Below are 27679 nucleotides of genomic sequence, written 5' to 3' on the forward strand. Positions count from 1 at the left end.
AGCTGGCAACATTCTCCACATAATTTGGCGTGTGTGTATGGTCGAGGTGCCGTCAAAAATGTCTTCAATAAAATTAATTAATATATCTAGTGCCCTAATATTATGTTTTATAGTGAGTGCGTATAGTCAGACTGTGCATAAAAAGTTTGAATACAAATATTCGTTCAAACCGCCGTATTTAGCACAAAAAGATGGATCGGTTCCCTTCTGGGAGTACGGGGGCAGTGAGTATTCTTTATTTTTATATGTTTAACACCGTCCGCAGTGTTTAATTAATATAAGTTGTCAAGAAATATACATGATTGTGCCGCCTACTCAGCAGCGAAGCGTATTTGTTTTATAAATTTGAAGAAAACTTGTGAAAACTATTGCTTGTTGATAAGTTCGGGATTTTGACAGTTCCACGTCAGTATATTTTGACGTGAGAGCGGGACGGCGCTACGCAACTTGTCGTGTGATAGAAAAAGATGGATAAACTTGTCAAGTCGTGTTTTTTTTTCTTCCACGGAGGCAAAATAGGCTCATGTGTGAAATGCAATGCTAATTTACCCACTTCTTGAATTAAAATATCATTTTCTAACGCTAATATCCAACCTTCTAACATTTCCCAACTTTGCATCCGTCCGTTGATTTTGCATCCGTTATATGGAATCCGTTCTATGCAGTCTATTCAAACAAAATAGAGACGATACAGAAGAAGTTTGTTAGAGCATTGCACTACAGACTTACAGGAAGAAAAGGACATTATGTGGATCTGCTCAAACTTTACAACTTACAGAAGCTCAGTGATAGAAGGATATTGTTGGATGCTATGACTCTCTACAATATCTGCAACAACGAATATGATTGTCCTCCGCTTTTAGAACAAATTCATTTCAGAGCACCCGCTCGGTCTATACGGTCCAAAAGCCTCTTTCTTGTGCCCTTCTCGCGTACAAACGCTGGTGCACGTGCCCCACTGCGAAGAATCTGTCAATCCCACTATAAGCAACTCCTGCCAACAGACATATTTAATTGCAATAAAATGAAATTTAAAAAGGAAGTGATACAAATTTTAAATGATGAACTAAATGATTAAAATTGTTATTTATATTATTACTATTATTACTATTTGATTAAATCCACTTAATAGGTAGGTATGATAGTGTGAATGTTAGTTAGGTACTGCATGTGCATGTAAAGTAGCATGTGTAATTGTGTAGATAGGTAATTTAATTTAATTTATTTAATTTCAATTTCAATTGTATTATTCTGTAAACAATGTATCGTAAATATATGATTATTTTATACTATTTATTATGAACTATGAGTGCTGCCAATTATCTAATTATTGTAATTAATTCTTTGAGGAAAGCATTAAGGGAGTAAATCAAATGTTGTATTTAGTAATTAAGAATTGTGTTATTTAAGGTTTACTGCTGTGATTTTCCCATAAATAAATAAATAAATAAATAAATAAACTTAACCTATGAATTTTACTTGCTATTTTGTTAAACAATGAATTTACCCATATTTTTTTTGTATATTACTTGATTTGTAGAAAATTGCTTACTTTTGCATAAAGGCTTTACATTATTAGACTTTACATGACCTGAATAATTTGCACAACTGTTCACCTTGCCTCTATACACTGCACAGTGTCCATACAGGTGTATATGTAAGATATAAGTAATTCCCAACTAGAATACCAAAGTCATATACATGATCAAGTAAATGTTCATCATATTTGAAATGAATTATAATCCTATTCTATTATTTGTAAGTTGCCAGCTCAATTCCACTTGGGTGGTGGTGCTGGCTAAACTTTGGTTGCTCCCATTGAACCTTTGTGTATATCCCCATATGGTATAAACTTTAACCCCAGACTTGGAAAACAGAAGAACTCTTAACAATTTTATTGTCATCTACTGGCATCAAATGGACTTGTCCTAAAATTGCTAACACAACAATACTTGTTTCTTAATTAATAAATACTTACCAATCATGCTTAATGAATAATCTTGTATGTCTGGTTTAGTATAATTATAAAAATATAAATTAAATTTTAAATGTTGCTTTAATGAAGATAAGCATATTAGCCATGCTTGGTAGGCTTAAATAAGAACAGAGAAGGATCCTATTCCACTAATTCACTGTAGTAGTTGTCCAAGAAGGTTGTGTCACATGTTAACACATTAAAAGTAGCTGCATAACATCTGAACAGTCGAATAATCTATTAATATTGTAATCATGGAACATTGGCATTTCTAGCCTGCTCTACCAAAAATGTATTGCTTATAATGTAATGTAATTCACACTATGTAGTACACCGACTTTATGTGTTTAACTGCATGTAACTAATGCATGTAGTTCTGCCCGTGGCTTGACTGATATCAGCTATGCTGCAGTCTGTGTTCATAATTAATTTACAATGCTTTTAAAGTGTGCAAAGGTTTATTACACATGATACAATTCACAAGTTTACATGGCCAGCCTTTCATAGAACTATTTAAGGACAAGTTGTAACACCTACTTGGGCTCTATATATTTCATGATTTGACTATAAAGTAATAATTTAAACTTAAAGAATATAATTTTGCTTTTGATGTCTTTATCTGCATTATCAATTGATTAGAGTATTTTATTTTTATTACTTATTCATGAATGGCTGACTGATAATAAATAACTGGTTTTTAATTTACAATGGCCAATATAATGTTAGATTAGAAATAATACTATGAAGCACCTTATTTAGCTACCTACCTGATATAGAAAATTTAAATTTTAATGTAAATATTAAAACTTTTAATCATTCTGCTGGTTCTTGGTAACTGAAAATGTGAGGTTAAACTAAACTGAAGAATGAGATTAGTTAGCTTTACTCAATTAAAAAACTAGGCTTTATCTATCAAAAACTGTGTGTATTTGTCTGTATTAAACCCTTTCAATTTATTTATTTATACTTACTTTAAATTCACTTGTTACAGCAGTAATAATTATTTCTCCCACTCCCTCTAAAATAGCATTAAAATCTTTCTTAGGTTTCTTCACTTAATACTCTTTACTATGTCTTTATTGTATTTGTATGTTCCCACACTGGAATCCCCAAAGGGGTGGTCAGAGGTGACTCGCAAGTGAGTGACCCGCTTTTTGCTGTACATTGGTACTCACGTAATAGGTAGCGAGCCGTATCGCCGTTTTTTAATGAGTACAATGCACTTAGGTTACACATCAAGAATCTATAAATATTTACCCTCTATTTTCTCTCCTTCAGATGCGATAGCGTCGGGCGAGAGCGTGCGGCTGGCGCCGTCGCTGCGCAGCCAGAAGGGCGCCATCTGGACCAAGCAGCCGATCAACTTCGACTGGTGGGAGGTGGACATCATGTTCAAGGTCACCGGCAGGGGGCGCATCGGCGCTGACGGACTCGTGAGTACATGCCATTATGTATCTATTGTATGTTTTTTTAACAAAGGGGTACTGACTATGTCTATCGCTTATTTGTCATATTGACAGAGTGAGATGGGTCATTGTTAGGACCAATAGCAACAGTAGTAAATTATGTGGACCAACAGTATCACAATATTTAAAACAATTTCAGTACTCTTTTGTTAAAGAAAATAGACTATCACTATAGACTGGTGTTTTTTTACCAATGAATTAAATAAGAGATCTAGGTTGAATCTATGACTGTGTGTGGCCTTGTAAATGAACACTGTAATGAATGCAAAATCTCCTTTGGACTGTTAAACTTATTATCTGACTCTTATTTCGCAATTTACGCCTCTGCCCCTTAAAAACACCCCACCATAAGCATAGACTTATTACTATAATTTTTTGGAGTCTTCCATATTTCCACTACAGCTCAACCACTAGATGGCGCTACTACCAACCTTCTCTCACCCTCTCCCCAGGCCTTCTGGTACACATCAGCTAAGGGCGAGTACACCGGGGAGGTGTTCGGTTCATCGGACCGGTGGAACGGACTCGGGCTGATCTTCGACAGTTTTGACAACGACAACAAGCACAACAACCCCTACATCATGGCCGTGCTCAATGATGGGACCAAAGTCTTCGACCATAAGAGGTGAGGAAAAGAGTTGGGTGGTTTTAGTTTTTAAATGTAGGAAGTATTTAGTGAACTGCTAGCGATTGTTTGATGATTACAATTGTTGTGCCTTAAAGATAATGTAGATATCTGTTATATTAGAAAGAAATTATTATTTATGATACGACAAGACTTTTACAAACCTGAGCAGTTCATTTTTATATATATTTAATGTGTAGTGTGGAGTGTAGTGGGGCGTCTTGCAGCTACGTCTCTATGTTTCTGCCAGTCGACTCTTTAAGGCTTAAGGGTGGTAGTCACTATCAGCTGCATGCGGCCCGGGTTCCGCTCATCTGGCACAATCTTTATTGACCAAAACTCATTTCGCATAACTCGTATGGTCTAAACTTTTTTGGCCGAACCATCACTTTGCCAAGACTTATGTGGCATAAGGCTCGTTATGTCTAAAACTCTTTAGGCACAATCTTTAAACACCTAAGTTTCGTTTGCTCAAATTTATGTTCGTCTATATCTATGTATAATCTTGTTTCTCTTAATGTTATCTTAATAAATAATATATTAAGTATGTAGTAAATGTACAAATTGTGGTATTTTTCTCCTACATCCCGAAAATCACGATATTGAATGATCAAAGAATCGAAAGTTAACGACCAATATAATTATTACAAACCCCATGAGATCGAAACCTAAAGATAGGTGCGATGACGAGCAAAGCGAGGAGGAGCGTGTTAGGTGCACATGTTCATAAAAACCAAAGCGGAGCGCAGCGGAGCGGAGCGGAGCGTTTTCCAAACAGCGGAAACAATACAAGGCACCAGTTTGCGTTATGTAGGGAGACGCTCCGTCAAAGTTAAGGCCAAACGAATATTATTACTTTGTATAAACCTATGCCATAGCATTATTAGGCTATTCAAGATTTGGCCATACCATTATTAGGCTAAACAATGTTATGCGAAATAACTTTTTACTAAACGAGATTTATGCCATACGATTTTCGGCGTAACGAGACTTTGACCAAACGTTACTATGCAATACGAGATTAGGCAAAAAAATCTTATGCCAAAAAAGGTAGAACCAAAACAACCATGCGGCCCACAATCTCTCACCAGTGGCTCCAAGTAGCTGTAGTGCACACAGCGGCCACACTCCGGCAAACCGCGTCGACTCGCGGGCTAAACCTGGTTGAGGGGACCTGATGCTTTAGCAGATGGGTTAATCCGCGGACACCTCCCGCGCTATGCACTAAGTCTGCTTCGGCGAGAAAGGCAACCCACCGCAGATATGCAAGAGGGCATGGCTGTCTCGGCGAGGTAGCAAGGCAAGGTGGATGGCCTAGGGCGACGGTAGAGGGCATTAGCAATCGTCGGCCAGACACATCATCCAAACCTCTCCCCGGTCGTAGCGGTTCTCCGTTCCATCGGATACAGAGAGGGGGGGACGAGTGTGTGCACTTGTGTTTGCGCGTACATCTGTGCACCTTAATATATCCTGCGTACCTGACTGCTTCCATATAAAAGGACTCCGTTTACGTCTGAAAGTCCTGTGGCGATGGACCGAGGTAGAGAGGTCCGGTTTGATGCAAATCGGGCTTTGTCTGAAGTCTGCACACAGGCGGCTCTGGGGGTGTCTATAACGCCGTGGTCGCTTTTGCACTGCATTGGGGTGACAGTGCGAATTCGGCAGCACCCAGAGTGACAGAGCAGCCCTATTCAGGGAGGCCCTGCTCTCTCCACATGGGGAAGGGGCTAGAAAAGGTGCCCTAAAAAAGGCTTACCCCTAAAATTCAGGATGGTAGCAACCGCGGCTGCCTCCGCATCAACAAAAATCGCGGTCGAAGTAACAAAAGGAATCTGTACCAAAAAAAAACACCGGTTATGACTTTTGGGGCGTGGAATGTGAGGACGCTTCTTGATCGCAATGACAACGCCTGTCCAGAGCGTAAGACCGCTATTGTAGCAAGAGAGCTCCGGCGCTTCAACATCGATGTAGCGGCCCTCAGTGAAACACATCTTGCTGATGAGGGGGAGCTTACGGAACACGGCGGGGGTTACACTTTCTTTTGGAAAGGTACCACAGCCGCTGAACCTAGACGGTCAGGCGTTGGATTTGCGATCAAAAATCATCTTGTCAGGAAACTGGGGGAGTTCCCAGTCCATATCTCTGACCGCATCACCACATTGCGCTTGCACCTATTAAACAACAACTTCCTTAATATCATCAGTGTCTATGCACCTACGCTGGATAAAGCTGATGATATTAAGGACCAATTCTTCGAGGAATTGACACAGTGTCTCAATGGCGTGCGCCCTAGAGACCAAGTCCTTCTCATGGGCGATTTCAATGCCAGAGTAGGACAGGACTACGAGGCATGGCCTGGGGTCTTGGGTAGACACGGAGTCGGTAACATGAACAACAATGGACAGTTGCTGCTAAGTCTTTGTGCCCAGTTTGACCTTGCGATAACGAACACCATGTTCAGACTTCCCGCTAAGCACAAGACTACGTGGATGCACCCAAGATCCAAGCACTGGCACCTGATTGACTACGCTATTGTTAGACGAAGCGACGTTTCCTGTGTCCAGATAACTCGCGTCATGCGCAGTGCACACTGTTGGACCGACCACCGCCTGGTTGTCACCAAGATGCATATCCGTCTCTCTCCTCCACGAAGGTCTCAGAAAGCGAAATGCTCACGTCTTAACATAGACAAACTGACCAGTCTTCAAGTGAGAAAGAGTTACAGCGAAGCCTTAGCTAAGAAACTACCGTCACCGCGTGAACAGACAGGTGACATTGATGCTGACTGGAGTGTTTTGACATCTCGTATCCTGGATTCAGCTACTACCGTCTTGGGTCTAAAGGTTCGAAAGAACGAGGATTGGTATGACGAGAACGACGGAATGCTCACAGAAGCGATCGATAAACACCGACATCTGTTGCGGAACCAAAAGGATCGAAATTCGGCGGAAATAAAAGAGAGTAGCCAGGCACTCAGAAGAATATCTCGGGAAACTAAAGATAGGTGGTGGCTCAAAAAAGCCAACTATATCCAGTGGCTTTCTGAAACAAAACAGCTCGGGGAGTTCCACGCCGAGGTACGTAAGCTGGTCGGCACATCGTCTCATATAAAGGTACCTTTGCGATCCTTAGATGGGCAACACCTTCTTACAAGTAGAGATGATGTGTTAAACAGATGGGCACAACATTTTGAAACACTGTTGAATGTAGATCGAACAGCCGATCTACGACATATTAGCTTACTGCCGCAACTTCCAGTTTGTGAGAAGCTGAATAGGCCACTGGCACGCGAGGAAGTTGTCCTTGCTATTAAACAGCTCCACAACAAGCGCGCGGTGGGCATCGACTGCATACCAGCGGAGTTGTTGAGGTACGGCGGTGAGGAGTTACACACGCAGGTATGGGAGCTCTTTGTTCGTATGTGGGAGCTGAGGCGAGTCCCAAATGACTTTCTAGTGTCACGCATCAGCACTCTCTACAAGAGCAAGGGCGATCGCTCTGACTGTGACTCTTACCGCGGTATCTCTCTTCTCTCAGTCTGTGGAAAAGTCTTTGCCCGAATACTTTTAAACCGCCTTATGACATTATCCGAACAATTCCTGCCAGAAACCCAGTTCGGCTTCCGACCAGACCGAGGGACGTGCGAGGCAATTTTTGCAATCCGCCAACTACAGGAGAAGAGCTGGGAACAGGGTCAAAACCTATACCTTTGCTTCGTAGACCTGGAGAAGGCCTTTGACAGTGTCCCTCGTGAAGCTCTCTGGCTGGTGTTGCAGAAGGTGGGATGCACGGAGGATTTCGTAGAGCTTCTCAGACTACTACATGACAACATGCAATGCTGTGTCACAGTGGATGGCGAGCAGTCAAATTTCTTTCCCGTCACCTGTGGGGTGAAACAAGGTTGTGTTATTGCACCCACACTGTTTGCCATATACTTTGCCGTGGTTGTCCAGGAGGTTCTGCGGAGTTGTTCCCAAGGTGTCCATATAAGGTTCCGCACAGACGGGAAATTGTTCAACCTGGCTAGACTCAAGGCATCTACGAAAGTGTCGTACGCTATGGTTACTGAGGTCATGTATGCAGACGATCTTAGCTTTGCAGCAGATTCCCCAGATGGCCTGCAACAACTAATGACTGCTTTCCACTCTTCGTGCAGTAAATTCGGCCTGAAAGTCAGTGTTAAAAAGACAGAAGTGATGTCCTTGGACATGCACGGTCACGAAACACTGGCAATACATATCGGCGAAGATTTGTTGAAGCAGGTCGATAAATTTCGTTATCTGGGGAGCACTATTTCATCCAAGTGCGACCTTGACGCTGAAATTAACAGTAGGATCGGGGCTGCTGCCGCAGCATTCGGCAAGCTGAGCTCCAGGGTCTTCTGCTCACATGACTTGAGACTGGCCACAAAAATATCGGTGTACATGGCTATCGTGCTGCCGAATCTGCTGTACTCCTCCGAGACGTGGTGCGTGTATCGTCACCACATTCGCACGCTAGATCGATTCCACCTTAAATGTCTAAGAAGTATTATGAACATCCAATGGTCTGATCGCGTGCGAAACACCGAAGTACTGCGCCGAGCTAATGTTGGTGGCTTGGAGTCGTACCTAATGCGGCGACAACTTCGGTGGTGTGGCCACGTGGCACGTATGGCGGAGGAGCGGGTCGCGAAACGCATCTTATACTCGGAGCTGAAAGAGGGCAAACGTAAGGTCGGTGGTCAGCTCCTGAGGTACAAGGATGTCCTGAAAAGGCACCTCAAAAGATGCGATATCGAACCCGCACATTGGGAGAGTTTGGCAGCACGACGTCCCGAGTGGAGACGATTGGTGAAGGCTAGGGTGGCTGGTTACGAGGAGCGCCGCAAAAAAGAATTAAATGCAAAGCGTGATGCACTGAGAGACCGGCCACCTGCGGCCATCATCTACAATTATGAACACGGTGTTCTTACTTGTCCACACTGTGCGAGGAAGTTCACCGCCAAAATTGGATATATTAGCCATCTTAAGGTGCACCAGCGCCAGAATTAGGTTTTGGCGCTGGTGCGCCTCAGGCGTCACAGTAAGTTAGGAGTCGATGGCAGTCGCCATGGCCGAAATCGGTCGGAAAGTCATCATCATCATCATCATCATCATATTTAATAATTGTCCTTATTTATTATTTATTAAATAATATGTCCTAATTGATTAAATAAAAGATAACGGATGTGAATTCAACTGCATTTCTTGTAGAAAATAAACTGTACCCTGTTTCTTTCAGTCCATCCATCCAAAGGTTGTCCGAAAGAGATCACTATACGCGATAAGGCTACCTTTTTACCCTAATTTAGTTGTCATGAAAAATTTATAACTATATCTTGGTGTACAAATAAACAGTCTCTATCTATCTGATTTGCATTTGAAATAATGTAGCACTCATTTTTTTGAAATTTGTTCTGTAGTCAGTTTGATTTTCCAAGCAACCCCGTGAGAACTTCTTCTTTCTTTCTATTCTATTCTATTCTATTCTATTCTCTGTGGGGGTGTAAGTACCTGCACCGGGCTCTCTCGAGTGGAACCTTTGTGCATATCCCCAAGGTCTAAACTGCATTTCTAAGCTTGGACCATTTCCCACCACGCTGGTCCACTGCGGGTTGGTGGGTTCACATACCTAGATGTGCTAGATCTAGATATGCAGGTTTCCTCACGATGTTTTTCCTTCACCGTAAGAGCGATGGTATACATTGTACTTAAGGGCCCGTACAGGGTGACGTGCCGCGCCAATTTTGGGTTTTCAATGATCTTCACACAGCACACGCAGTGACACGCACACATGTAGTGCCAGTGATTTAAATAAAATAAAGTGACTTATCATAACCGCTTTTGCCAGGTACTCTTTCGTAATATTGCTTTTGTTATACGGTATACTTTGTTATCGTCGCTCTAATAATGTACTAACACACGAAATAAATAGATTAGAAGATGTTATCATAAAATACGAATTGAACTTCTACTGCGCAACATTATTTACATTATTACATTGTAATGAATCTCTTAACATTGCTAGTTACTCATTATTAGAATACCTAAAATACTCTAAAATCTATTTTGCATTTTTCATAGCTAACTTTCTAAAACATGTGATAAACATAATGGTAAATAAATATGTATATTTTTATTATCAACCTGTTTACTGTTCGGCCTATTTGCTATTATCTGTAAGTTCATTAACGCATACCTGCCAAAACTGCCTAATTATAAGTATCTATTGCTACGCTTCATTGTCTTGCGCTTTCGCAGTTTATTTATTGTTGGACTTCAGTGGTTCTAGCACGGAAAATTACCATAAGTATTACATTATAGTGAGGATTTTGATATCACGCTTTTGCTTATTATGCAATGACTAGTAGGAATATACCGTTAAATGTTTATTTCCAGAATGTTCGGGGGCTAAGAACGAAGTCGCACGAGTTTCTTTACCGGGTACTTCATAGTAACTATCAGCTGATTTGTATTTGTGAAACATGGTTAAATGAAAGTTTTTATAGCAAAGAATACTTTGACGATCGATATACAGTGTTTAGGAGTGATCGCAACGAGGAGGCGACGGGTGCGGAGCGCGGGGGTGGCGTGCTGGTGGCGGTGCGCAGCGAGCTGGGCGCGGAGCGGCGCGCGTGGCCGGGGCTGCGGGCTGCTGTGGCAGACTGTATCTGGGTCGCGATCCCGATGGCGCCGCCGCCGCCTCGCGCCGCTTCCGCGGTCTGTGCCCGCGCCTCATATATAAACGTAGCTTGTATTTATGCACCACAGGGGCCAGGACACATGGAAGCATTAACAGATTTCTTTAATTCCAGCAGTGACCTAATTAATGACCATCCCGAAGACACTTTTCTTCTTGTAGGTGATTTCAATGCCAGTGTTGTTGAATGGATATATTTCAACCAAACACACTGTAATATAATAAAACCAGGGATAAATAATCCATACGTTAATCTTATATCAAATTTCATGGCTTTGACGGGTTTAAAACAATGTAATAATATCTTAAATAATAATAATAAACTGCTTGACTTAATATTCAGCAGTGTTCCATGTCAAACTAAATTATGTGATCTGCCTTTAATTTACGAAGATATCCAACATCACAGGGCTATAGAATTCACAATTTTTCTGAATCTTAAGTTATCTTTAAAGCGTAAAACTCAAACATTGACAAATTTTCACGCGGCCAATTACGATATTATAAACTCCGCCCTTGCTAATATTGACTGGAACACAGAATTATTAAATTGCAACACAGATACTGCTGTAGGTATTTTCTACAATAATCTCAACGAAGTAATACACCAATATGTACCTGTAAGGACAATATCATCATCAAATAGATATCCCCTGTGGTATTCTAAACCATTAATTACTGCTATGAAAGAAAAACGAAAAGTTCACAAAAAATATAAAACTTACAACAACCCGAATGACTATATTACATTTTCACTTCTCAGAAAAAGAGTTGAAAAATTGGAACGTGAGTGTTACAAAAACTACATAGAATATGCTGAAAATAAAATAAATTTATTACCGAAATTTTTCTGGTCCTATGTGAACAATGTTTCGTCGAATCAGGATATACCTAATAACATGTTTCTAAACGACCGTGTAGCTAACAATGGCCAGCAAATATGTGATTTATTCAGTGAACATTTTAACTCTGTTTTCGAACCAAGTTCAACACAATTGCACAACGCTCTTAATCTTCCATCATCATCATCATCATCAGCAATTCTTGACATAAATACAATACATTTAGACGAAAACATTATTCTCACAGCTTTGAAATCCGTGGATACTAATAAAGGTGCAGGGCCAGATGGTATACATCCAGTCTTTATTCGTAAATGTGCCCCGGCTCTTAGCAAAGCACTTTTCTTAATATTTACTAAATCAATTCAAGAAGGAATTTTCCCTTCACTATGGAAATATGCTCTTATCACACCAATACCGAAAAAAGGTGATGAACGGAACATTGCTGATTATCGGCCAATATCTAAATTAAATAATTTTTGCCAAAATTTTTGAAAAAATTGTAACAAACCAGTTGTCAAAATTAACCTCCAATTTTATTTCCGACACTCAACATGGCTTTCGTGTGGGTAAAAGTGTGGACACAAATCTATTAACTTTTACTGAATCTGTTCTTGAGTCTATGGATAAAAACGCACAGGTGGACGCCGTGTATACTGATTTCTCCAAAGCTTTTGATAAAATTAGTCACTTTACGCTACTGTCGAAATTGTGGGAGATCGGTATACACGGCGACCTCTTCCGGTGGTTGCTCTCCTATTTGGAAAATCGCATGCAGGCTGTAGCTCTAAAAGGGTTTGTTTCAGATTACCAAATAGTAAGTTCTGGTGTCCCACAAGGGTCCCACCTGGGCCCCTTGCTTTTTATACTCTACATAAATGATATAGGATCATCCATTAAGTTTTCTAATCATCTATTGTACGCGGATGATGCCAAAATCTTCAAACAAATTAACTCTTCAAATGATTGTCAGCTACTCCAAAGCGATTTGAATAGCGTTCAAAACTACTGTAATGAAAATAGCCTATACTTAAATCCAAAAAAATGCTTTTCTATAACATTCTCACGTAAAAGAAAACTTTATGAATTCGATTATTATCTCTTAGACGTCACGCTTGAAAAAGTAACAGAAATCCGTGATCTAGGCGTTACTATTGATTCAAAACTGACCTTTATTCCCCACATTGATAAAATATTAAAAAAGGCGTTTCAAAGATTAGGTTTTATTTTGCGAATGGGTAAACCTTTTCATAACCCCAATACATATAAAACTTTATACTACAGCTTCGTAAGGAGCATCTTGGAATTTGGTAGCTCAGTTTGGTATCCTCTTTACGCTAAACATAACGATCGTATAGAAAACTTACAAAACAAATTCCTCAAGTGCCTAGACTATCGTAATCGAAACCAGTTTGACAATTACAAATCTTGCTTGAAAAGATACAATGTTCAATCTCTTTGTTCAAGACGTCAAGCAATTGACGCATCTGTACTTTTCAAAATAATACAGGGTCATCTTAACTCACCTCCGTTAGTAGAACGTATAAAATATCGAGTTCCTAGTCTCCGACTTCGAAATAAAAAACATGTTTTGTTTCATATCTCCCGTGCTAGAACAAACTACACCCGAAATTCATTTATTAGACGTGCCTGTAATTTATATAATACAAAACTATCGTGTGTCGAAATATTTGGCAATTCTTATGCTGCTTACAAAAGTAAAATCAAACAAATGTTATTTACCCAGGATAGTACATAATAAAAATTTGTTGTGAACATGTTACTTACCTACTATTATACCATGTTAGTATAGTTACCTGCTATAAACCTATAGGTATTTTTGTTGCATAAATTGACATAATAATATGATATGTTTTTTATGTATTAATTCTCACCTATAACTCCATAAATAAATAAAATAAATAAGGCGTGTGTTCTACATTTACCTATTAATATAATATAAACGCAATTAAACTTAAATAATTATTCTTAAATTTAAATGTAAAGATAAGCACTTCAATTGCCTTTCTATATGTGTGTTCTCTCTTATTACTTATAGTTAAGTAAAATTACTTACGTTTATAATTAATAAGCTGTTCTGTTAACGCATAGTTTATAAATAATTAGTTAATCTATCTGAACTGTAGGCCTTATTATTTGTGTCAAATGTATTTAATCATTGTTTGTTTGGCTGTTTGTTCAGTTATTAAAATAAATAAATAAATAAATAAACATGTAAGTTTGCACAGTGGGTCGATAAACTTTTACTCGCCAACTTTATTGACAATTATGTTCAAGTACATTTTGGGTGATTTTAGGGTAAAGGAAAGAGTAGAAATTAATAGGGGTGCCACTTTACTCTATACTCGGAACCCGATTAGCTTTCTCAAACAAATGTGGTATTTACTTGTAGAAAGGTAACTAAAAGTATTAAAGTGTAGATAATAAGTTTCGGGCATCCTCCAGCCAACTGAACCCCGACGACAAAGCAAAGTAAATACATAGTGTCGCAAAAGGGCTATACTAAGCCAAAAGGGGATGACTCAAGGGGTCATTCTGAACAACTTTTGTTCTACTAGATTTGCAAATTCGCGAAAAAAAATATTCGTTTTCCATGGTAAAAAGTCACATGTCCAACAAAGTTTCTATGAAAAAGGTTTTTTTTTGTTAATTTCCAAAACTCGTAGAGCAAAAGTTCAGAATGACCCCCTGTCTTACTCCTTTATACCCGACTGCCGAAGGAGGAGGGTAATGTTTTTTGATTGTATGTATGTATATATGTATGTTTGTCTGTTTCTTTGTTCCCTCCTGTAGCCTAAACGGCTTGATAGATTTTGATGTATGAGGTATTGTTAGAAGCGTATTGATGGCGCAATGGCTATAGGCTATGTGACGTTCCATTAAAATGTACATAGCGCCCTCTTGAGGACATAACGTGATGATCGAAAAAATAATAATTCAACTTTGCCGTGTAAGGTATCAAATGAAAGGACTTGATTTTCACATTACAAAAATATGCATATTGAAGGTATTTAAATAACAACACCAAAATTATTGAAATAAAAAATGATCATGAACTACCTACCGACGTAAAATTTCATAAAATAAAAACAACTAAAAAGTTACAAATAAAAAAATACAATTATAAAAAACTAAAAACCTGACTGTACGCTAAAAACATGAAAACGAGTCCCAATGTTAATGGAAAGTATCGCAGGCGGGGACCAACTTGACCGCCACTCAAGGCCGTTTTCTAAGTAACATTCAGCTAAATGGTGAACCCTCTGCTGGTATAATTTGTTTATATACCGCTTTTTCAATACCTGTAAGTACATTTTTTGGCAGCATAATATTTTTACTTAATTTTAGGGTTTCGAACGTCAAAAGAAAAAAAGCAACCGTTATAGGATCTCTTTGTTGTCCGTCTGTCTGACTGACTGTCTGTCACCGCCCTTTTTCTCAGAAACGGGTAAAGATATCAAGCTTATATTTCGCATAGATGGGGAGTACCCCAAAAAAAATATTATGGTACTCCCTATCCCACACAAGTAAATTGGGGCTTATATTTTTTCCAGTTATTTTGATGTGTATCCTTTTTTTTTCTTTGTTGTTTTGTATAAGTATGTGTTTCTTTTCTTTAAATCTGTATTTTTTTTGTTGTTGCTGTCTATGTGTCGAAAAAATGTATCTTTATCTTCAAATCACGCCATCTATCGTTTGTTTTTTTTGTGGCTACTGTCTATAGAAGAAATTCCGTCATAGACAATTTTACGTTACGAATTTATTTTTATTTATTTTTACATTTTCGTGGAGAATCAACAGCATTTTGTTAATAAATAATTATTACTTATGAACACATAACAACTTGATGCCATTAACAGAATGAACTTAGTAAACCCAGTAAACCTAACACATCCAAGAGGAAAAACAAAATCTCTTTCTCTCTCTCTGAAAAACATACTTAATAGCCCAAACTCGATGTTTTTTGCTATTAACATCTTTGAAATAAAATTAAGCCACCACCGTGTTACTGCCCTGATCAGATCCTCACGAGACCATACCTCAACCAGCACCAAGAGACTGTATTTTTGATCCCTAACCTAATGTTCGTGCGTATTGTCATCACTTAGATCCATTCGCTATATTCCTGCTCCTCATCAGACCTTTACGAGACTGTTATGTCACGAGAATATTGCACACTATCAAATTTAATTTAATGTATTGAATATACTGGAAGAATTATGCTTCCTCAATTTCAAATCAAATTATGTTGGTGTCATAAAAGTTGAAAAAGTGCAATGACAACCAATGTGCAGTGATTTTGTATCTGTACACGATAAGATCGCGAGCTGTCAGTGCTGCCTAAACCGACGTGACCCTTCTTTGGAGGCCAGCGGCCAACTGAGTCAAACGTCACTTGTGTTTATGATTTTATAACACAGAAAGCCGCCATAGATATTTGTATGAAGATTTGAGGGAAAAAAATTGCTCAAGTTTGGGATTAATTTACACAAAATAAGTGTGTGTTTATTAAAAAACAAGGTATTTAGCGCCTAGTCCAAGCCTTTAACTTTATAATATGATAAAAATCATATGAAAATTCTTTATAATTACGACACAGTTGTTACAATACGGGAGTGTGATTGACTGGTTTTTCTTCTGGATATTCTGAAATTAATTTACAGTTATCCATAATCATTTACTTAAATTCGAATGATTCAGCACCTAGCTAGACTCTTCAACTACCTGTGTGATTTTTTTCAAGGCTGTAGAGCATCATTTACTACATAATTCTATGACAATGCCAACCCTCGATTCCCTATTGCAGACCCTTAAGTTAAAAGAACTCTTTCTATTCTTCTTTCTTTATTTAATAAAGTAATATATCTATCGTCCACAGCGACGGGTCTGCGCAGCTGCTGTCGGGCTGCCTGCGCGACTTCCGCAACAAGCCGTTCCCCACGCGCGCTCGCGTCGAGTATTACCTCAACACGCTCACTGTACACTTCCATAATGGTAAGCAGGGCTAGCACGGGACGCGGGACAAGTGCGACAACACGAGACGTTTTAAAAGCAAATCTAAAGATAGTTGTATACATTGCACGGCCTCGAGTCTTGTCTCGTGCGTGTCTTACACTAGCGACATCTAGCGGTAGTTCATGGTAATTGCCTTCCACGCAAGCGTTGGTTGAGTATTACCTCAACACGCTCACCGTGCACTTCCACAACGGTAAGACAAGACGTGACAGAAGTAAGACTGTTACTCATTCAATCATAGTTAAAGACCATATACAGAGAGAGAGCTGGTTACCTGAGCAAATCTGTTATTTTCATACATATAATGTTATTGACGAACATGCGACAGCGGTAACTAACTAGTGGTAGCTCACTGAACTAATCGAAGGATCGCGTCGAGTACTACCTCAAGACGCTCACCGTGCACTAACATCATCATCCACATCGGTGAGCACCTGCAGGGCTGGCACGGGTCGCGGGACGCGTGCGACAAAACGTGACAAATAAAAACACATAAAAAATAAATTTTTGACGAAAATCAAACTAGAAACTACTCCTCATTCAAAAGGAAAAGAGCTCTTCACAAAAAAAATCATCGCGCTTATTCCACGTCTTCTGGTGCGTGTCTTACACTAGCGACATCTAGCGGTAGCTGATAGAAATTACATTATTCGACGCAAGCGTTGGCTGAGTACTACCTAAACATGCTCACTGTCTAGAGACTATAAGTTCCTAGCAGCATCTGGAAGGATAAGCACAGAGGTTGATATTATTATTATAAATAAATAAATTATTGGCACTGTTAATTTAAAGTAGTAAGAAAATGTCGCATAGGCGAAATATGCATAATATAGAGATTATTATCTTTGCCTAAGCGCTGTGCAGCCTACATGGGTATCTAAGTCAACTAGGGAAATCTAGCGGTAGCTTATAGAACTAATGACAATATACGACGTGAGCACATTCAATTAATATCTTAATTTATACTATAACCTAATCCCCACTTCTCCCCACAGGAATGACGACCAACGAAGCGGACTACGAGCTCTGCTTCCGCGCAGAAAACGTGGTGCTCCCCAGGGGGGGGTACTTCGGGCTGTCAGCGGCGACGGGCGGGCTGGCCGACGACCACGACGCGCTGCACCTGCTGGCCAGCAGCCTGCACGCGCAGCCGCAAGCCAGTGAGTGCCCAGAGACATCTAGTGGTGGAGGAGTGAAGTGATGAATAGCGCCATCTAGTGATGAAAGAAGGAAGTTGTGAATAGTGCCATCTATCTGTGAAATCGCCATCCAGTGGCCAGCGAGTGTAGAAAAAGTGAGAATAGTGCCATCTAGCGGCGCCGCTGGGGAGTAGGGAATAGCGCCATCTAGCGGTACAGCTGGAGAGTAGGGAGTAGCGCCCTCTAGTGGCAGCCGCAAGCCAGTGAGTCGCGCCCTCTAGCGGCGCCGCTGGGAGTAGGGAGTAGCGCCATCTAGCGGCAGCCGCAAGCCAGTGAGTTGCGCCCTCTAGCGGCGCCGCTGGGAGTAGGGAGTAGCGCCATCTAGCGGCAGCCGCAAGCCAGTGAGTCGCGCCCTCTAGCGGCGCCGCTGGGAGTAGGGAGTAGCGCCATCTAGCGGCAGCCGCAAGCCAGTGAGTCGCGCCCTCTAGCGGCGCCGCTGGGGAGTAGGGAATAGCGCCATCTATCTGTTAAAGAGATAAGTAAATAATAGCGCCATCTAGTGGCAGACCTAAGTTTCCCTACTGATTGATTTTCAAAATTCTTTATTATCAATAAGTATAATGGTAAAAAAACAGTACAACTAAAATATTATACTATTTTATGACATTGTGGTTTACACACTTAATTAGGCTGCAGACACCTTTGTAAGTTTACAAATTATTTGACTTAATGCTATTTACATCGATAAGTATTTTACTAACAGAGTAGGAATGAACTGACTCGACAACAGTATTTTAAATGCGTACGATCTCATTAGTGTTGAGGACCATTTTTTGCAGGAGATGACAAAGTTTAAGTTTCCCTACTAATGGTGCTGTTTAATGAAGTAAATAGCGCCATCTAGCGATAAAATACTGAAGTAGTCAATAGCGACATCTTGCGGTGCAGCTGTGAAGTAGGGAATAGCGCCATCTAGCGCTGGCGCTGTGAAGTAGGGAATAGCGCCATCTAGCGGTGCAGCTGTGAAGTAGGGAATAGCGCCATCTAGCGCTGGCGCTGTGAAGTAGGGAATAGCGCCATCTAGCGGTGCAGCTGTGGAGTAGGGGATAGCGCCATCTAGCGGTGGCGCTGTGGAGTAGGGAGTAGCGCCCTCTAGCGGTGCAGCTGTGAAGTAGGGAATAGCGCCATCTAGCGATGGCATTGTGAAGTATTGAATAGCGCTATCTAGTGACAAACTTTGAAAGGAAACTATTAATATCGCCATCTAGCGATAAAGCTGTGTAATTCAGTGGTATTCAGTGGATAGCGCTATCTAGTCATGAAATCGTTAAAATTTAATAGTATTGCACGATCCGTATTCTCAAAGGCTTAATAAAGTAAAGAGTGTTATCATATCACGCCACCCACGCAACTTTTAACCAACCAAGCACCATCTACCGCTAACTCACCTTCGTCAGTAGCCATGGGGAAAAAAAACCAAGTGAAACTTTGGCATCACTATCGGTTTCCTTTCAGTTTCTGCCCAAAATAAAACATTATTGGGGAGAAAAAATGCCGATTGTTTCAATCGATTAGAACTGGGTAAATGGAGACATTTGCTTAAGGCGCCATCTGTAATTAGCTTTTACTTCTCTGCCGATTGATAACATTTATCTCTCGCCAGCCGGGCAGCAGATGAGCAGCGCGGAGCAGCAGCAGCTGTCGGCGGAGTACGCGCAGTACCAGCAGAAGCTGGACTTGCAGAAGGAGGAGTACCGGAAGGACCATCCTGATGAGGTAACGGAAAGACATTTTTATTGAATTTTAGGCCAGATTCTTTATTTTTACATAGACAACATTACAAAAATCTTAATCTAACATACGGAACACGGAACATTTGTTTCATACAACGGAAGGTTTGAAAGTGTTTCTCTCAAAACTGCTGTGTTACACGGCCTCGTTAACCTAATTCCAATTTTTAGAACCTACCTCGCAATACCCAGTATTTAGATTATAGAAGTTAATCTAATAAACGCTAAAAACGGCCGTTTCGACGGAAACGACCTCAGTCTTTTAGCATAGAATTTAAAATATGGTTGTCACATTTCGACCACTACTGGTCAGTGGCGGCTGGTGCCACAGATACCCGGTGGTGCACTTTATGGGTTTAGTAAATTTTGGAAGAAAAATAGATTACCTATTACAATTAGAAGTAAAAAAATTATAAGTATATTTTACCTTATTTATATTTTAAATCCATTCTGCGTTCCTTTTTTGACGCGAAATTGCTTCTCCGCCGAAACGAAAACACATCATTATCAGCCCGTATCTGCCCACTGCTGGGTATAAACGAAAACAACACACGGAAAGCAAAATAAAGCATTTAGTCTCTCACATCCACATAACTATTTCTTTTTATTGTACATTTCACTTTTGAAAATTCAGGTATAAGTTTTATTTTTGTTTTGCACTCCTGTTTTAAGATGAGAAAAGGCCGAGGCAGCCCAGCAGATTTAATGTCCCGTCTATTTTGAAATGTCCTATTGCTTTTTATGAAGTCCATATTGTATTTTTCACTCACACACACACACATACACACTCTCGAAATATTTACTACTTTCTTAGTTAATAAGTAATTAGAGTAACAAATTAATTACGTATTCGCGCGCGAAAGGTGAAACTGCGACAAATGACATGACAAGTGCATCGTTCGTAGGTCACGCCACTGGTCAAGGCCGCCTCCCGTGGCGTCATTCGTATGATTTCGGCAATTTCCGTTCGCGTGCGGCGCACGGATTTATCCTAGAACTGCATACAGTTTGTACTGAGCATCTTCCGTCTCACGCGCCGGGCGATTTCCATCCTGTTTCATACTACATGTAGGAGCTCGCTCCGTGCGACAATCCGAGCGCACGAGGCCGTTTTTGTTCAAGCAAAAATAAGATCTAATTCTTTCGCAGTAGAAATCAAAATATGCCAGCTCGATTTAATTTAACTCGTAACGTTCGAATGATTTATGTAATTTCTGTTTAGGATAGGTATTACGGTTGTTATATTGGTATTTTTGTGAAGTTTTCTTTAGACGTAGGTACCTAGTACCTACCTAGTCTAGTATGGTATAGTAAGAAGGAAGGTACATATTTAGAAGGTTTTTAAATGGTAGTGCGTTGCACGGGCGCACTTAAGGTGCAGCCGCCACTGCTACTGGTAAAAGGGTGAAATCAATATTCACGGTGGAATGAAATTAATGAAAATGTATCAGTAGTTCAATTCAATATCATTTTGAACCTCTACCGTACCACCACGTCCACCACCGACACATTAGTTGTTAGTGTCCCTGACTGCTATGCCGAAGGTCCCTGCCAGTGGCGGCTGGTGCCTCAGATACCCGGTGGTGCACTTTATGGGTTTAGTAAATTTTGGAAGAAAAATAGATTATTACAATTAGAAGTAAAAAAATATATAAGTATATTATACCTTATTCCTTTTTTGACGCGAAATTGCTTCTCCGCCGAAACGAAAACAACACACGGAAAGCAAAATAAAGCATTTAGTCTCTCACATCCACATAACCATTTCATTTTATTGTACATTTCACTTTTGAAAATTCGTTTTGCACTCCTGTTTTAAGATGAGAAAAGGCCGAGGCGGCCCAGCAGATTTTAATGTCCAGTCTATTTTGAAATGTCCTAAGTATTGCTTTTTATGAAGTCAATATTGTATTTTGCACTAATTTTCACTCACACACACACATACACACTCACGAAATCTGTACTACTTTCTTAGTTAATAAGTAATTAGAGTAACAGATTAATTACGTATTCGCGCGCGAAAGGTGAAACTGTGAGAATGACATGATAAGTGCATCGTTCGTAGGTCACGCCACCGGTCAAGGCCGCCGCCCGCGCCTCCCGTGGCGTCATTCGTATTGTTTCGGCAATTTCCGGTCGCGTGCGGCGCACGAATTTATCCTAGAACTGCATACAGTTTGTACTGAGTACTGAGCATCTTCCGTCTCACGCGCCGGGCGATTTCCATCCTGTTTCATACTACATGTAGGAGCTCGCCCCGTGCGACAATCCGAGCGCACGAGGCCGTTTTTGTTCAAGCAAAAATAAGATCTAATTCTTTTGCAGTAGAAAATCAAAATAGGCCAGCTCGATTTAATTTTACTTGTAACGATAATCAGATATATGTAATTTATGTTTAGGGTAGGTATTAAGGTTGTTATATTGGTATTTTTTTTTAAGTTTTTTTGCAGACGTACCTAGTATGGTATAGGAAGAAGGAAGGAAGGTACATATTTAGAAAGTTTTTAAATGGTAGTGCGTCGCACGGGCGCACTTGAGGTGCAGCCGCCACTGGTCCCTGGTTCGATTCCCGGCTGGGGCAGATATTTGTTTAAAGACAGATATTTGTACTCGGGTCTTGGGTGTTGATATTTATATTTAGTATCTATCTATCTATGTATTTGTGTAGATATATCAGCTGTCCGACACCCATAACACAGGTTCTGCCTAGCTTGGGGTCGGATGGCCGTGTGCGAGATGTCCCCACATATTTATTTTATTTATTTATACCACCGACAAATTAGCAATCAGCAATCCTCATAGCTGAATCGCTTATCAATCTTCTTGTACCCATCTCTATGTAACAAATCCATACTTATGATTTCACATGCTGTTTAACCCTATTTCTCTCTCTCTCTCTCCGCAGCTGCGAGACAAGGACGACATGGAGGACTGGTTCGAGTCGGACGGGCAGCGCGAGCTGCGCCAGATCTTCCAGGGGCAGGGCCAGATACACGACATACTCAGGGACTTGCATAAAAAGGTCGACGAGGTAAGGCTACGCTGTATTCTAAGTTAGTAGTTAGAATCATGACTCATAGATGGCGCTAATGGACAATAACATGACGTCTCATAAAGCGAGACGGGGCCATACACGTTCTATTGAGGGACCTGCATAATAAGGATGAGGTAAGATTACTGTTTGTGATAATATAAACAGGTTGAGTCAGAATCATGACTCATAGATGGCGCTAATTAACAGCGATTTCCGACGACATTGACGGACCTGCATATGAAGATGGATGGCACAGTTTAAAAGAAAAGTCAATTTTGACACATAGATGGCGCTAGTAAGTCTTCCAGGGGCAGGGGCAGATACACGACATACTCAGGGACCTGCACAAGAAGGTCGACGAGGTAAGTTCTAAGTAGTTAGAATCATGACTAATAGATGGCGCTAGTGAACACGTCTTCAAACGGAACCCTTACTGGTATTTCAGTTGATCAAGTAAGACAGCAGATTACTAACGCTCAGGATAACGCTAATCGCTAATGACCCAGCGGTTTCCGATAAATTTTCGCTACGGAACCCTTACAGATCTTTTAGGATATACTTACACGACATTGAGAGACCTGCATAAGAATGTTGATGAGGTAAGTAAACAAGATTTTCACTCATAGATGACGCTAATTAACAGCAGTTTCCGACGACATCGAGAGACCTGCTTAAGAAGGTGGAAGACACAGTTTAAAAGAAAAAGTCTTAATTGTGTCTCATAGATGGCGCTACCAGCTGTTTCCTATTAGGTTTCGCTTCGAAATGCTTTCAGATCTTTAAGGATATACAGGATATTGAGGGACCTACGTAAGAAGGTTGATTGAGCCACGAGCTTCAGTTCGCCTTCTAAAGTTTGTCCGCGGAAATTCCGGGATAAAAAGTTGTACATTTACGGTCAGGGACAGAGAAACCTGACCCTCCACTCATAGTAACAATGCTTCTGAAAGGGGTCAGGTTTCTCTGCCCTTGACTTGACGGGACGCAGACGATATCAAGTAGAGGAAGAGTAATATAATATCTTAAAAAGATCTATACATCTAAATCTAATCTCATATCTGTTTACTCCGCAGGTGATCGGCAAACAGATGACGTCTCTCTCGATGTTAACACATGTGTACAGCGGGCAGCAGGGACAGCTGGCGCCGCAGGGGCAGCCGGGGCAGGCGCCGCCGCAGGTCTGTAGCCCACTGTACGCCACTGGAACCAGGAGTCCCCGCATTTTAATGTCTCGAGTGTATTGACAAGTAGAACTTTTTTTTCATGCACGTTCAACATGATATGTTTTACAAAGTGTAGAAGGGCTCGCACTTAAGACGTGACAAAATTTCTCCGTCGCAAAAAAATTCACACGTCTTAATTATGCCCTGTGCTACTAGTCTAGGTGGCGTTTGTTTTCACACAAATGACATAACGATACCTGGTGTATGGGTGCAACAATGCGCCTCTGAATGTATGTAGGTATTGCTTTTAACAAAAGCGGACAGACTCATAACTGACTTAATCTGAGTATGAACGTGTGAGCACTGCGGGTGGCTGCACATCTCTTTTGCTGACTGTACTAACATGGTTGTCTCCCGCAGATGCCGACGCTACCCATCGGGCGGCACGACTGGGACGCGCTGCTCGCCAACAACCAGATGATCATCAACACCATCGCAGAGCTAAAGTGAGATACTACAACTTATTTATTTACTAACAGCATGGTCTGTAACTTTTACTAACAGCATGTTGATCTGTACCTTGTTAGGCCATATACAGAAAGAAACCAGGAAACTTTTAAGCGCTTACTTACTTTGTCAAACCAGAGCTCATAAGCGCAGACAAAATATCCATAGTATTCTGTGACCATCGTCATCATCATAAAGAACAAAAGTTTAACTTATTTTAGCCATCTCGCCTTCGAAAATATAATACAGAAATAAGGCACACACGACAGATATAAAATTAAGATGATACTAAAATAATTTGTGTGATATTTGTAAGTTTTTGTTGTCTTAAAAAAGACACAGTTTCGGCTCTTGTATCTCAATGTTCAATTGAGTAGAGATAGCTGATATAATACGTTACATAGGCACTTTTTATCCCAAAATTCCCAAGATTGGCAACATTCTATCCCAGACTTTTTACCTCTTATCTTTTTATCGCCTTTTTCACCTTACAATGTTTATTCCAGGGGCTTCATAATCGAGGTGTCCCGCAAGACGGACCTGGCGGCGGCGGGGGCGGGGGTGGGGGCCGCGGGGGGCGCGGGGGTCAACCCGCAGTTCCTCGCCGAGCTGAGGGACCACGTGTTGCAGGTCAAGCAGAATGTTGCGGTCGTTGCGCAGAGGTAAGGCGGTTTTGGTTATGACTGGTTTAGTTTTAGTTTGTGTTGAAATAGATAACATCATGTATAATTATGTGAGTACATAATACGATTCGACGACCGAATGGTATAGTGGCTAGTGATTGGCTGCTATGCCGAAGGTCCCGGGTTCGATTCTCGTCCCGGGCTGATATTTGTACTCGGTCTATGTATCTGAATACATAAACCTATCAGCTATCCAATGCATATTACACGCATATTACAGTCTCTACCTAGGTACTTTGGGGTCAAATGGCCACATGCGAAATATCCACTTATTATATCTTCCTCGATAAAAAAATACGAATAACCCCCTCCCCTTCCCCCCTCAGGCTCCCCCCCACCCCCGCGGCCGGGGCCCCGCAGGTGGCGACTCAGCTGTCCTGCCCCGAGGTCTCCTGCGTGTCGATGACGTCACTACTCACTGTGGTGGCCGCGCAGCTGATGGTGATGTTCCTGTATGGACTGTACAAGTTAGTATCATGGACTACTGTATTATGATACTAGGAAATTGATGCCATATGTGAGGGTCGAAGAAAAAGCGACATCTGTCATATTCAGTAAATATAGTTCTAATATTGGTAACTAGATGGCGTTAGTTTCCATACAAATGACAAAGACACTACCTTTTGTATCAATGTGGTGAGTATACCTTGTGGCGTGGAAGTACCGACGGCCACCGACAGATGGCGTTATAGCGAATAATACAGAAATTTTATGGATCTAATGAATTCTTGCGAGGTTCTACATCGCGGTGACGAAATTTAATAGCAAAAACAAACAACATCGGTTTCCTAATGAGAAATTTACGTGTAAACAAGTAAATGGTTGTAAATATACAATTTTTTCTTTACAGAGAGAAGAAAGAAGCTCAAGCAAAGAAGTTCTTCTAAAGAGTCTACTTCTAGATGAAGCTACACTGTTGTCACACTACACCCGGGGATTCATTACATTATACCAACTACAATATGGATTGGCAAAGCTAACTAGTTTAGAGAAAGTGGCAACACCATTTTTTTACTGAGGCAACACTTAGGTACTATAGCGTGGTTGAAAAATTTTATCAATTAAAATAAATGATGAATACAATGTAAGCTTTGCCAAATATTGTGCCACAATATGATTTGAACCGAGTCAGTACCTAATTCTTATACAAATTGTGTAGGTTTTTGTCAATTTTGTATAATGTCGCTCGACTAAACGGGCCTAATGTTGAAATAGGAACGAATTTATTTCTCTATCGAAATGGCTGTACTTATTATTCCTTTAACTTCGTTACCAACTTTTTGGTATACAACAATCTTTTCCAATCTAAAAATGAAATGTGACCGTTTTTTATATTTTTTTCTTTCTATGAAAATGTTCTATTTATTTTTTTATACTTTTGTTCTGTTAGTTAGTGTGTATCGCTGTGTACATTGTTAGTGTGAGAACAGTCTAGGTTTAGGTAAAGTTTAAAATAATTTTATACCATGAATGCGTGCGTGTTGAGAGATTGTACATAATATTTATATGATTTCAATTAGTAAATGTTATATTTGGTCACAGATTGCTCTTTTATTCATTTCACCCATAGACTATCTTATAGGAAATAACCTATTTCACTGAATCAACAGGGTGTCCACTCAGAATGCTCCAAAAAATTCCCTGACTTTTCCCTGACTTTCCCTGACCGTTTCAAAAAAATTCCCTGACCGAAGATCAAAATATAAACCTAATTTAAGTAATTTGAACACGAAAGCTTCATTTCAAAGTTTTGTGTTCATTTGTTTGGCACTTATTCAAACTTGACTGCGTAAAAAAATTATACAAAGTCCCCAAAAATTGTATGTTAAGAGGGAAGTACTTTATAGCACTTGCTCGTCCATACAAAAAGAGAAAACGTTGGTCTACTTCTAAATATTATCCAATCTCCATGATTTTTTAGGATATTGGCGACACAATAAATAATTTATAGTTTTTCACCTCAAGTAACGCAATTTTTGTGATCAAAACTGTGCCGAATGACGCCATTGTTGAATAAAAACAATGTTTTTTTTTAATGATACCCTAGAATATATTATGCTGAAGCGATTTACATCACAATCAAAAAGATTTGTTGATATTTACATACTTGGTGAATAACGATTTCAGCACCCATTTATCTCTATAGAACCCGAGCCCCGGGGCATGAGTGCACAAACGATAGCAAATGTTTTCCTCATTACCTATTTCTCAAGGTTCCCTCTTAAGCCTTAGAAGGCGATTCTGAACAACTTTCTAAAAAAAAAACCTAAAAAAAACGCATCCGCCTTGCAGCTTGCAGCAAGTTGCTATACTGCCTAGTTTCATCATCATCATCAGCCAATAATCATCGACTGCTGGACATAGGCCTCTCCCAAGGAGCGCCAAAACACTCGGTCCTCGGCCTTCCTCATCCAACCACTACCCGCCACCCGCCTAAGGTCGTCAGTCCAGCGGGCAGGAGGGCGTCCCACGCTGCGTTTGCCTGTTCGTGGTCTCCATTCGAGAACTCGTCTACTCCAACGGTTATCGGTTCTTCGGCAGATATGACCAGCCCACTGCCACTTCAGCTTGCATATTTTGACAGCTATGTCGGTAACCTTAGTCCTCTGACGGATAACCTCATTTCTGATACGATCCATCAGAGAAACCCCAAGCATAGCTCTCTCCATAGCAGGCTAGTGACTAGTCTGCCTAGTTT

At 40.5% G+C, this 27679-nt stretch overlaps 1 protein-coding gene across 2 annotated transcripts; it reads left to right on the forward strand.

Annotated features, from left to right (window-relative positions):
* On the forward strand, nucleotides 1–26524 carry LOC105390615 (protein ERGIC-53). Of its 2 annotated transcripts, XM_048630621.1 has the most exons (13): nucleotides 1–224; nucleotides 3254–3408; nucleotides 3894–4066; nucleotides 16529–16604; nucleotides 16819–16858; nucleotides 17661–17825; nucleotides 19468–19580; nucleotides 22500–22625; nucleotides 23702–23806; nucleotides 24212–24297; nucleotides 24805–24960; nucleotides 25308–25448; nucleotides 25832–26524. In XM_048630621.1, exons 1-13 carry the CDS (start codon nucleotides 38–40, stop codon nucleotides 25866–25868), a joined length of 1560 nt encoding a protein of 519 aa, XP_048486578.1. In that variant the 5' UTR covers nucleotides 1–37; the 3' UTR covers nucleotides 25869–26524. The 2 variants fall into 2 exon arrangements, with proteins under 2 accessions (XP_048486578.1, XP_048486538.1); XM_048630581.1 differs by lacking the exon at nucleotides 16819–16858 and having other exon boundaries at nucleotides 16529–16644.
* Nucleotides 26525–27679: the final 1155 nt, after the last annotated feature.

Source organism: Plutella xylostella, chromosome 2, assembly GCF_932276165.1.
Source record: "Plutella xylostella chromosome 2, ilPluXylo3.1, whole genome shotgun sequence".
Classification (NCBI taxonomy): Eukaryota; Metazoa; Arthropoda; class Insecta; order Lepidoptera; family Plutellidae; genus Plutella; species Plutella xylostella.

Coding starts and splice junctions, on each gene's coding strand:
- LOC105390615 (XM_048630581.1), top strand. CDS start 38: ATGGTCGAGGTGCCGTCAAAAATGTCTTCAATAAAATTAATTAATATA. Junction 16,645..17,660: donor CACTGTACACTTCCATAATG/GTAAGCAGGGCT, acceptor TTCTCCCCACAG/GAATGACGACCAACGAAGCG. Junction 19,581..22,499: donor GGAAGGACCATCCTGATGAG/GTAACGGAAAGA, acceptor CTCTCTCCGCAG/CTGCGAGACAAGGACGACAT.